The 11998-nt window shown below is 40.5% G+C and overlaps 1 protein-coding gene across 1 annotated transcript in view; it reads right to left on the bottom strand.

Moving 5' to 3' along the window:
• Positions 1-9207, bottom strand: part of LOC106904984 (sodium- and chloride-dependent GABA transporter 1-like) — a 10804-nt gene extending 1597 nt beyond the window's left edge. The window contains exons 1-14 of the mRNA XM_014969554.2: positions 8582-9207; positions 7268-7738; positions 6763-6894; positions 6577-6677; positions 6361-6470; positions 6098-6230; positions 5350-5484; positions 5148-5251; positions 4416-4540; positions 4172-4284; positions 2370-2501; positions 2172-2274; positions 1841-1941; positions 1510-1677 (exon numbers count right to left, since the gene is read on the bottom strand). Coding sequence (XP_014825040.2) covers positions 1510-1677; positions 1841-1941; positions 2172-2274; positions 2370-2501; positions 4172-4284; positions 4416-4540; positions 5148-5251; positions 5350-5484; positions 6098-6230; positions 6361-6470; positions 6577-6677; positions 6763-6894; positions 7268-7499 — 1689 coding nt within the window. The 5' untranslated portion in view covers positions 7500-7738; positions 8582-9207. The remainder of the gene's footprint in view (positions 1-1509; positions 1678-1840; positions 1942-2171; positions 2275-2369; positions 2502-4171; positions 4285-4415; positions 4541-5147; positions 5252-5349; positions 5485-6097; positions 6231-6360; positions 6471-6576; positions 6678-6762; positions 6895-7267; positions 7739-8581) is intronic.
• Positions 9208-11998: the final 2791 nt, after the last annotated feature.

The following is an 11998-nucleotide window of genomic DNA, read 5'->3' as shown; positions in this document are numbered from 1 at the left end:
ATCCACCTTTCCATGCCTCGAGGTACATGCTTTTACACTCATGTAAACATCTTTAATTAGCTCAATCAAATGTTTGAATGCTGGTGAATTGAAAAATCTGTATTATGTGTATCTAAATGTTAGAAAATGTGCTGTATTTCGCTCAACATCAAATCCTGCCACAGTTTTAAGTGTGTGTCCCATTTGATGTGCTGCTCCCTTTCTTAAAATACATTTGTTAAAGTTATAGCGGTACATTACTTTTTCCTTGATTACGTCATGTTGTTTCATTCTTTTTTCATATGTAATGAGCAACTAACCCTCTGATGATGACATATTAATATTCTATTAGTGCCTCAAAGTGGTCAGATAGTCATTGTCTGAATCACTCAAAAAATGCATCAAGTTGCCAGTTTTCCTTTAGTTTCAAGCAGCCAGCATACTGAGATGAGTGGATCTTTATCAATGCAAGCTGCATAGTATGCATAGATGAAGTCATAATATTAAGTCATTGCAGTTGTATAGCTGCTGTATCAGTGCTACACATGTGCAGCATAGATGAGAAGTAAATGGTTGAAATATAGTTACATGGGTTTTTATATGCTCACACCCATTCTGATGTGATGAAGGTAAAAAGAAATTTAATAAACCTCTTGAAGATTGTTCTTTCATTGCCATTCTCACTATCAAAGGGTAATTATTTTACCAGTGGTAAATCCTGCTGTTTGAAAAAGGTAACACAGATATAATGCTAAGAATTCTGAATTAAACTTTCAATGTGATTTTGGTACCTAGTCAGTCCAGCACAGTTTATTTCACATGGATCATATGGTTAAACATTTATTGCTACTTGTGTGGCACATTGGTTAGAAATGGTGCCAACTAGTTTAAAAGTTTTTGTGCAACATTTGAATAAAAAAAAGAAGTTCTACCATTATTTTTAGATTATTTTTAATTATATTTAAAAAGAGACCAGTCGTTTTTACTGTCACAGTGTCTGTTTTAACAATGAGATCAGTTTCTCCATCCTCTACATGTCCATAAATTGATATTTTCTACCAAAGAGCCATATTCAGAATCCCTCAATGGAAGGTTAACTTAGCTGTACTTTTCAATGAGCACGATCTTAAAAAAATACAGCTTTATCTTCTATGCTGATTGGCTCACAAGCACATCTGTTGCATCACAGATTTTCCATATTCCACTGAGGCTCAATGAACTGTTTCTACATTTCAAGGCTTTTTAATGAGACAGATTTTTATCTTTAAACAATAGAACGCTTTATTGTTATTTAGCTGCAAATATTTATTTCCTTGCTTCATTCTAATTTATCATTTCAATTTCAATTGTCTGATTCAGTTGAGTCAGCAAATAAGTAAATCTTGATTAAATAGGAAATTATCACGCATCTGTAATATGATGGTCAGTTTTTTGTGTTTCAATCTACGAAAAGTGAGATACCAAACCCTAATGGTTACAACTTCGGTGGAATGAAATGGGGAGAGGGGGTAATGAACCTTTTCATCTCACCTCCTTGTAAGTGCCCTTGAGCCCGAGATACATGTAGACCATGTATCCTGGTATGAGAACCATGGAGGACAGAGCCATGAGCCATCCCACTCCCTGACCCCAGCCTGGGAACACATAGTCTCCCATCGTGAGGGGAACCATTTGTACGGCGCTGAACAAGAACACTCCCTGTGGGAGACAAGAGACGCTTTATGCATCCTGACACCTCTGACTACAGGCAGCGCTGCCTCAGCCTGGAATGGCTGCAGGCAGGTAATATTGACTTTATTTATTGTTTCATCTTTCATGTCGTGACTTTAGATGTACTATCCTATTAGCTCAAAATACTCACAGCGACAATGAGAGGGGTGAACACGACCCAGCACAATTTCCACCATATACAGGGTTTGTAGCCAATCATCTCCTCGATGTTTTCGTAAAACTTGTTCACACCTGCCGGACAAATGAACGCATGACCAAAATATTCACATCTGACTGGTTTCTATCTTCCTAGAGCCGTCATGCATGATGATGAGGCATGACACATGAGTGCTCGCGACCTTGCGGCTGAGCAGACTCTGAAGCAGGTAAAACACGACAACGCACTCGCACTTGACCAGATTTCGTTTTTTCAGGAGTCATTTTTGTGGTTATATTGAAATGAAAGAGAATAGAAAACACACCATAACACCAAGATATGGAGATGCACTCAAAGAAGACCAAGAACAGCAGACACATCCCACTGGCGGAGTAGTAGTCGAACAGTTTGAACACATAGATTCCACCCTGGTTACAAATAACAACAACAACAACAAAAAAGAAATATTAGAAAAGGCAAAACACAGAAAAAGGCTCATTGATACAGAACTGCCCTGCTGTACCTGTGTGATGTTTGAAAGTCCAATCACATAGGACACGAGGCAGACAACGGCGATGAAGATCTCTCGTCTGCCTCGAAGAGCTCTGGGGAACTCGTCCACCAGGGCGGTAATGAAGCCTTCGACGGTGCAGAACTGAAGGACACAATCACAGGAACGGCTTGAAACATCTGCCTGAATATGTGTACTGCTCGCACCTGGTTGCTTTCAGATTCTTTCTCTGTTGTTTTGGAAATATTTGGGATCAGTGCATGTTTTGGTAATTTCTCACTTCTCATCAAAATCCAGTCATGAAAAACAAAAGTGAGCGGAAAAAATGCTGAATATTAGATTCAGATTCGTGTCATTTTTGGTATGATCAACAAGTTGGCATAGAATGGTGATTTGTTTTTAATTGTTTAATTTTATGTTTCAAATAAAAACAAAAATTCTGGCAAAAAAAAAAAAAAGAAAAAAATGGTCATTTTTTTCATATAACTAGACAGTCGCAGAATTCTGCTGCCATCCTGGTCTCTTACTGTAGGAGGCGCTATTACTTCTGTCCACCTCAGAGATGTTTACAAATACAAATGAACAAGAGCATGAAAAATAATCATAGAGCCAATAGAAAAATTTAAAAGTACAGATGAGTATGCGTATTTTACACAGACTTCTGCTGTATTTTATATTGCATGTCGAGAAACACCATATGTAATCTGTGATGTCACAGGGTGAAGCATAAACCCAGCTAATGAAGCTTGGAGTATAAGGTGTGGACGGTATCTTATTTTTCTTTGCCTGATATTATGTTTTCTAAATTAAAAAATGAAAATCAAACCTAATCAAAACAAATTTCAACATAATCATTACAGTCTTAAAAAAATGTTTTGAACAATTTGTATTTTTAAATGAAAACATAATCCATTTGTTGTTTGTTTTTCACATTTTTTTTCATCATGTCAAATATTTTACATGCTCAACATGACATTAATGTAGCTGATTTTAACACAGACATGAATACAAAGAATCCATTATCTCCACATCGAAAAATGCTAATTTTTATACATTTCGACACCGTCCACACCCCGGTTTCACATCATTGCCCATATTTCACTGGGCTGAGTTTTTCCTGAAATCAGGCACACAGCGCAATGACAAATGTTTTTAATCATTATTATTTTTATCCTCATTCAACCTCATTAATATTTAGGATAATTAATTTATTTTTATGTCCTTTTATGTTTTGTGGTGAAATCTGTGGAGATCAGAAGAAATGGCACACAACGCAGTCAGACTTCGCAGGATCAGGTTCTTGTCAAGGAAACGGGAACAGATCATTTTTTCCTTTCTCCTTCCTAGTGTTTTTTATCTTAAACATGAAGTGAATCAAGGCAGAAGTATTATTTTCAATTTAATATTTGTAAATTTATAAAAAAAATAATGGGCATGTTTTTTTTTATTTTACTGCTCGTTTGTGATGAGAACATCTGATTACACAAATAGGAAGGAACCAAAATATGAGGGGAAATTTTTTTTCGTAATTTCTGTGTTTTGCATTGAATCTTGTTTGGTCACGGCCATTTGGAGCCATATTAAAATCACACACGCATAGTAAAGAAACAGTGAAGCCTGCAATGCAAATGGAGGTGATAAGGTTGAATTATTTTTTATTTTTTTTGACAACTAATGTCAAAGCTCAGCTACAGCTATCTGTGAGGAGCAAATTGCATGCTTATCATGCAGAGAGCAGAGGTGAGCTGCATGATATGTAACTGCTTTTAAAAATTTAGGTCAGCCCATGAGCAGATCATCACCAAGCCCCTTACCTGACTGTCTATCCCCAGCATGAGCAGCATGGAGAAGAACAAAATGGCCCACAGAGGTGATACGGGCAACTGGGTTACAGCCTCTGGATATGCAAGGAAAGCTAAGCCAGGACCTGGATAGTAAATAGGAAGCATTATTGTAAAATGTATCACTCTTGAAGCTGCCAAAACAGCATGCTAATGTTATGATTATTGGGGATAGCAGAGAGTAACAGTGACTGAAGCCACTGCCATGTGCAGTTACCTGAGGCTGCCACGTCCGCAATGTCTTTCTTAGTCACATGCGCCATGAAGCCAACAATGGAAAAGATTACGAAGCCAGCAAACATGCTGGTGCATGAGTTGATGCAACACACAATGACAGAGTCTCTGGGGAGAGGAAATAATATATATACATATATATTAAAAAAAGAAATAAAAAATGGGGATGTTGTGAAAGGTTTAAATTGACTTTTTCTCTGCATCCTATTATAACCCTTCTAAAAAATAAAAATGCATAAAAAAAGAGTGCAGGTAAACCAGAAAGAAGAGCTGTGGGAGTGCTTTTACTGCAAGATTTAACGTGAAAGTGTAAAACCTTGTGGATGAAATACACATATTCTGTTTGAATGAAATGAAAAATTACCTTATATTGAATAAAAAGCGACAAACAAGCTAATTTGAATGGAACTATTTTACGTAACTGATTATGCGACCCAGAATGAGGGGCTGTTAGAGAAAACACTCAGGCATCACGGTGATAGTTTTTGTTTTTACAGAACAGAACAAAAAGAAAGAGCCTTGACCTCAGACTGATACTCTATTCATGCCAAACAGCCACAATAGTCAGACTTTTTTTTTTAAAGTCTTTTAAAGCATCCTTGAATGGGGGTGAATTTTATACACCTTCCTGCAATATCTGTTTTCAATATCAGCAGCTTTCTCCCTGGTGATGTTATAAATCAAATGTAGTTCATGAATCATCAGCAGCACTTACCTGTAAACATTGTTATTGAACGTGTTGTAGCTACCTAGAGCTATAAGCGACCCCAGCCCCAGTCCATAGGAAAAAAAGATCTGCGTAGCTGCATCCAGCCATACCTGACAGAGGAGCAGAAGAGTTTAGCTGCGTGAGGCCGGGCTCTGCTCACTCGAGCATGCGGCACGTAGGAACAAATCCCATAATGACATCCCGTTACCTCAGATTCTTTCAGCTTTTCAAAGTCAGGGGTGATATAGAACAAGATTCCGTCTCTGGCTCCAGGTAGGGTCACCCCACGTATGAAGAGAATAAACAGCATGAAGTAGGGATACGTAGCCGAGAAGTAAACAACCTGGAAGATGTGAGGGGGTGATCAGTGGAAATCCACGAAAATGTTCAAGCTGCAACATATGTTTTCATGAGAGTCGTGAAGGCAACAACAACAAACTCACATAGTCAATCTTCAGCCACATTTCTGAGATATTCAGGAAGCAATTTATTTGATTGGAGGGAGTGGGTGGGGGGGGGGTCTGGCTGTGACCAAAACAAATTTTTTTTTGGCATGGTCACGTGATGAACTTGACTTTTAAAATATGGCGTCACACGGGGGAGAAACTGCTCCGAGCGAGAAAGGGGGATAAATCCAGATCGAGGGGGTATGGCTGATTGTTGCTCCTCCTATCAGGAATCCACACTCGGAACGGAAAACATGTCAGGAGAATTGGAATTAGAGGAGCCAACCAAGAGGCCGGAAGAACGGCATTAGGGGAGCGTGAGTTTTATTTTTAAGGTCTCTTATTTAAAAAATCAATTCCAGAGCATGCAGAATGCAATCTGAAAGATTGATGAGCAGGTATTAGACTGTTTAATATTGCATGGGAGCCGCATGTTCTTATTAGAAACCAGCATAAATAGGTATTGGAAAGCACACACACAAAAAAACAAAAAAAACAAAAAACATTTACCTTCCCTGTCCAGCTAACCCCTTTCCAAATACAGAAGTACACAAGGACCCAGGCGATGGCCAGTGTTACTGCCAATGGCACTCGGAGTTGGCCTGGTTTTTCCAAGCCATCAGTCATTTGATGCACATTGCGCCTGTAAGTAGAGGGAAACAGCGACGATACCATTATATGCACAGGGCAGCAAACAAGCAGCAGAGGAGGCCATCTTTTGATATCGCTGAGGGAGGCATGCAGAAACAAAACACAAAAAATCAATATCTTACTCCCAGAACTCAACCACAGCACTGGTGAGATTGGTGGTATCTGGAATGGAGTAGTTTGTGTAACACTTTTCTGTGTTCCATATATTGTGACATGAGCTCCATGGAAGATCCTGGAAAATGTAAAAAAAATAAATAAATAATAATAATACAATTTGCTCCCCAATTTTGACCAGTTTTGAGATTTTCCTACACACTGTTTTTCTAAATAATACTTACAGTGGTAAATGAGTTGTACAGGTAGTAAATGGCCCAAGCAATGATTACAATGTAGTAGATGTTAAGCCAGAAGGAGAGGACAGCTGCAGCAAGGCCCACACCTGACGTTCAAAAAATGATTTAGATGTGTTTTGAAAATAATTTCAAAAGGATTGCATTTGCATTTTGAATTTATTTTTATTGTACCTTTAAACATAGGAGCCAGTTTCCACACACCAAGCCCTCCAATTGAGGTGTACTGACCAAGAGAGCATTCCAGTAGGAACAAAGGGACCCCAGCAAATATAAGAGTCAGAAAATATGGGATCAAGAAGGCTCCTGGATGGACAGAAGTGCATCAGGTTAAGGAACTGACAATGCAAAGCTGCACAAATCAGGTGAAATATATTAAATTAGCTTCAATTCAATTTATTTATGCATCACAAATTCACTACAAATGCCATCATATTCAGAAGTATTTAATCAAATCTGCCCAATCATGTAGAGAGACTCAGATTTATACATTAAAATGCATACTAGTTATAATTCAATGCAGCCAAATTCAGTTTATAATGGTCATCACTGGGTTACACACATAGGCAATGCTTTTTTTTGTTCTGGAGTCGATAAATTATAAGCTCCATCATGTGCATCGTTGATCTGAATGGCTCACTCAGTGTGTGCATACATGAACAGTGAAAGAAGTATTTACCTCCGCCGTTTTTCCCGCAGAGATAGGGAAATCTCCACACGTTCCCCAGTCCAATTGCATAACCCACACAAGACAGGAGGAAATCAAATTTTCCTCCCCATGTTTCTCTGTCGGGGACGTCTTTCTGCTTCTTGTCGGTCTTCACGTCCAGGGACTTGGGCTTGTCGTTGTTGGCGGCCACCTCGTTCAGTTCTGTGACCTGTCCATCCGCTTTAGTGCCGTTCGTCGCCATGTCTCTGGATTTGGCAAAGGTCCTGGCAGTCGGACGGGAGGCTTCAGCACCGGTCCACGTAGACAGCAGCTTCGCGGTTTTTTTTTACCCCCCGCCCCCCCACTCTTTTGTTCTACAACTAAACCTTCGGACCAAATGTCTGGAGATGGAGCCTGTGCGAACACGACTGGTCAGTCGTTGTCAACCTAAGATCGTGGATAGAGTGATTGGTTGTTTGAGGGTGCAGGAAAAACGGTTACCTGTTTCAACAAAGATGGACACAGAATGTACCACACTCATTTCCTCTGAATCAACAGCAGCAGTTTAAACAAATCATTTACTTTTCAACTCCAAAGACGCATTTTAAAGTGCAGACTGATTCATTCTCTGATATTTTGGCACCAGAACATTTTTTTTTCATTCATGTCAAATCATTGATGGCAGAGGCATGCTGCCTTGCCTCCATACAAATCAGCTTGCACAGAATTTAACAGCCAAACAAACAAAGCAACAGACATGGTTGTCTAAACAAATTCCGAATTTAAATGTGCCAAACTAAGGAGAAGTGCAAAGTGTTCCAAAACACGCAGGACGCATCGTAGCAATGTAGTGTCCAGCCTATGAAAATTAAACTCAACGAGCTCCACCAATTAACACCTACAGATTCTCTTGTCAGTTATTTTTGTGGATAGCTGAAAGTAAGCGTGGACAGATGGACGTCTCTAACACGCTGGAAAACAAAACGCACCGTGGAGACGAAAAAAAAAAAAGGGATGTCCAAATGCGTAAAAGCTTTACGCATCAGGCTGCACACATTCTGCCATGTTAATTGGGAACTCTGCGCACCAGAATGCGACTCTTTGCATCTGCAAACACCAAGCAGACAGAAATCAGCTCCGCATGTTCGACTGTTGATTTGAGATAAGTGTGCAAATATTTACTTGATCCCCCCCTTCAGCAGCAGAGCAGCAGCCTCAGTCTCAATCCAGTCAATCCGACTGCTGTCGGAGGGGACAAATAGCCGAGCCGCGTATTAACCGGTTCCCACAGATATAGACAGCAAATATTTAACACAACATTTTTTTTTATTTTTTTTTACTCACAGTGAATCTGGGATCCGCACCGCCGAGCCTCCGCTGACTGCCACAAATCTCCAAACGAGGGATCCGAAGATTCCTCCCGCGGGTCAAGTTGTAAACTCCCGGTGTGTCTTGAAACATAAATAGATTTTACTTCCATTAAAAGACATTAAAGGGTACCATGCGGCGTTCGTGGGGTCCAAGCGGGAGCTGTCCAGCGGGGAGCAGTGCTGAAGACCAGAAGGATGAAGAAGGAGGAGGAGGAGGAGAAGAAGACAGAAAGAGAGAGGAGGAGGTTGAATTAACACGGGCAGCAGCCGCTTCGCCTTGTGCGACTGTCTAACATCAACAACCAGAGACTCAACTCCCATCTACACAGCCTCAATGTCATCTCAAAGTCGCCCCCCTCTCCGCCCCCCTTACCTCCCCTCCTCATCCTCAGTCTCATCTATAGGCTGAGCCGAGATCACATTATTTTGGTTTCACTCCGTTCAAGTTTGGATTATTTTCTTTTCTTTTTCTATTTTTTTTGGAAGTACATTTTCCAAAAACGCTGGAAAGTTTTAAGAATGTTACCAAATATTAAAATGAAACATTTTTATATTTATGTATTTATTTATTTATTTATTGTGTGCATTGACACCAAGCAGTTCGAAATGTGAGCCTCCCCCCCCCCTGAATCCTCCTCTCATCCTCTTCCTCCCCCCACATGGCCGAGGTGCAAAATGGCAACATATGAGGGGTAAATATAACGCAGCCCCGTCGTGTCCAAACGCGTAGTGCATTTTGGAGGCTGAGGCCAGTCGGCGGCTGTCTGGCAATTCTTGGCAAATTGAGATAAAGGGAGCCCGTCAATAAAAGAAAGGGAGGGAACAGTGACTGGCTGTCTAACTCAGCCTGTAAACCCGACGCCTTCACGAGTGCTGGGATGATATGAGTAGGATAAACTGGAAGAGCATAAACTCTGGCAATTATTTTTTTTAAAAGTAAAGAAAATGCAAAAGATGGAAACAGCGCCGAGAGGAATGCGCCGAATTTTCTCCTTTTCCTGCTTTTTAAATTTTGCTTGTCGTAAAAAAAAAAAAAAATAAAATATGGAAAGTAGAAGAAGACAAGACAGAAAACAAGAGGATCTAACTCTCTGGTAAGTGATTTGCTTAATAAGCGAGTCAACTTGTTTGATTTTCTTGCAACTTTTTTTTCCTCTTTTTTTTTGTTACTTGAAGCTTTTGCAATTTGCCTCCACGCTCTTACTTTGTGTCCCACATGAAGCACGTGTTCTCGCAGAAATACACCTTTTTAAGAGTTGTGTAGGAGGCGGCGCGGCGCACACTGCGATGTAAACTGCTGGAAATGCGCTCTGGCACAGAGAGACATCGGGAGCGTTTACAAGTGCGGTGTGAACGCTCCTCTCCTATCGTGGGGCTGAGAGGGCACCAGATGGTAAACCAATGAGGGGTGAACTAACCCACTAAATGTTGCCACATGAAATGCAGCATTTAAAATCCCATCTGGTTTCCTGTCCCTGCGGACATGAAAGTGTGAAACATGACACATATTTATACACCTGCTGATGGAGCACGCAGGCGTGTCCAATGGGGCTGGTGACATGCACACCCGGCCAGCTGACCCCTGAACCCCGGAGCTTTTTGATTTATCTCGCTGCACTTTTCCACCGGCGGACCCTCAGTCTTTTTTTTTTCATTTCAGCAGGAAGCCTTCATGTGGCTCCTTGTGACTGCCGTATGTGCTCCATTAGGCTGGAATTACTTGTCCTCTCTTTTTAATGGCTTTCAGTGTGCCGCTTAGACTGAACCGCTAGTTCCCCATTTTACAGGCCCAGTGGCTGTAAAATCTGTGTAAGGATGACGAGAAGAATTTGTAAAAGGGTGAAACTGTTTCCGTCTGGTAATTTGTCTTATGTTTTTTGTACAAGACATAAACACATACCTTAAAATAATATTTAGAAAAAGGCCAAAGTTGTTGAAAAACGAATATTTTTCGTGATTTTGCGGGAGAACATTAACAGCATCACGTACCTCGCTGAAGCTGTGAACAAGTTCAAAGCACGGTTAGGTTATGAATTATTTCTCCAGGCTTTGGAGATGATCTGATGAAGCCAAGATTCTCCTTCCATCATCCAAAGAGGACAAGAGAATGACAAAGGTTGAAATGGCTGCCAAGACAAACAAGAAGAGCATAAGTCAAAGAAGTAGCCAAGATGCCGAAGATAACCCTCGGGGAGAAGCAGAGATCCACAACCCAGGTGAAAGAATCTTTCACTCCATAAGTTTGGTCTTTTTAAAAGAGTGACCAAAAAGTAATGAAGAAAGAAAGAAAATATTGTTGAATGAAAACCCCAAGAAGTCCCAGAAAGAAAATCGTCAATGTGTGGGAGAAGATGCTCGGAGGTCAAGCAAAATGCTTGGAGGACAAACACTACAAACCTCCTGAACATAACATCCCCATAGTGGAACACGGTGACGGCAGCAGCATGATGTGAGGACACATTTTGCCAGCAGGCACAGGGGAAGCGGTCAGAGCCAATGGAAATATGGATGGAGCTGAATATGGACGATCCTGGAATAAAACCTGTTGGCGGCTGTGGCTGGAGTTCATCTACCAGCAGGAAAACAGCCGTAAACATACAACCAGAGCCGCAATTCAGGGCTTTAGGCCGCAGCATGCTTATGTGTTAGAATAACTTAAAGTTCAGGTCTAAATGCAATTGTGAACCTGTGGTGAGCCCTGAAGATTGATGTTAGCATATGCTATCTATCCAATTTGATTAGATGCTATGCAAAGAGACATGCAGCTTTAGTTGCTGAAAAGGAGCGTCTACAAAGTATCGATGAAAGGGGCTGAATGCAAATGCATGCAACTCACTCAGCTTTCATTTGTGGGAACAAAAAAATCACAGAAACCCTTTGATGATTTACCTTTGCAAAGCCATGTAGCCTAAAGAAAAACAGGAAATGCAAGAAAGAAAACAACGTGACATTTTAAAGTGTCACAAACACTGTTGCTACAAATTTCTGGTTCTACCTCCACTGATGCCGACAAAATCTAAACACAGCCTTGCTTTAAATCGATAGCTTTGTCTGCCCATCTGTCTCCCTTTAACTCTCAGAGCATTTCTCACTTGTCAAATGCATCTTCGTGGAGTCATATTTTCCAGCGCCATTCTGCAATTTCAGTCCCCAAAATGAACTAATTAGCATGATGATTAGTCATTAGTATGTTAATCATAAGCAATTCACATATTTTATTCATGTTGTCACCCCGTTGTTTTTCCTCCTTCTACTGGATTTGTGTACACATCCTGCTTCATTTCCTCACCGCGAACCCTCGTGTTATTGTGATGACCGATGGAATTTGGGGTTTTAAGTAAAAACCTTATTTGCATTAGAAGATAATACGGACGATGTAAAAAAAAACCCC

This window comes from Poecilia mexicana, unplaced genomic scaffold (assembly GCF_051168715.1).
Source record: "Poecilia mexicana isolate PSO_F unplaced genomic scaffold, ASM5116871v1 scaffold_7, whole genome shotgun sequence".
NCBI classification, from domain to species: domain Eukaryota; kingdom Metazoa; phylum Chordata; class Actinopteri; order Cyprinodontiformes; family Poeciliidae; genus Poecilia; species Poecilia mexicana.
The sequence above is the reverse complement of the archived record's forward strand: the minus strand, read 5'-3'. Positions and strand labels throughout refer to the sequence as shown.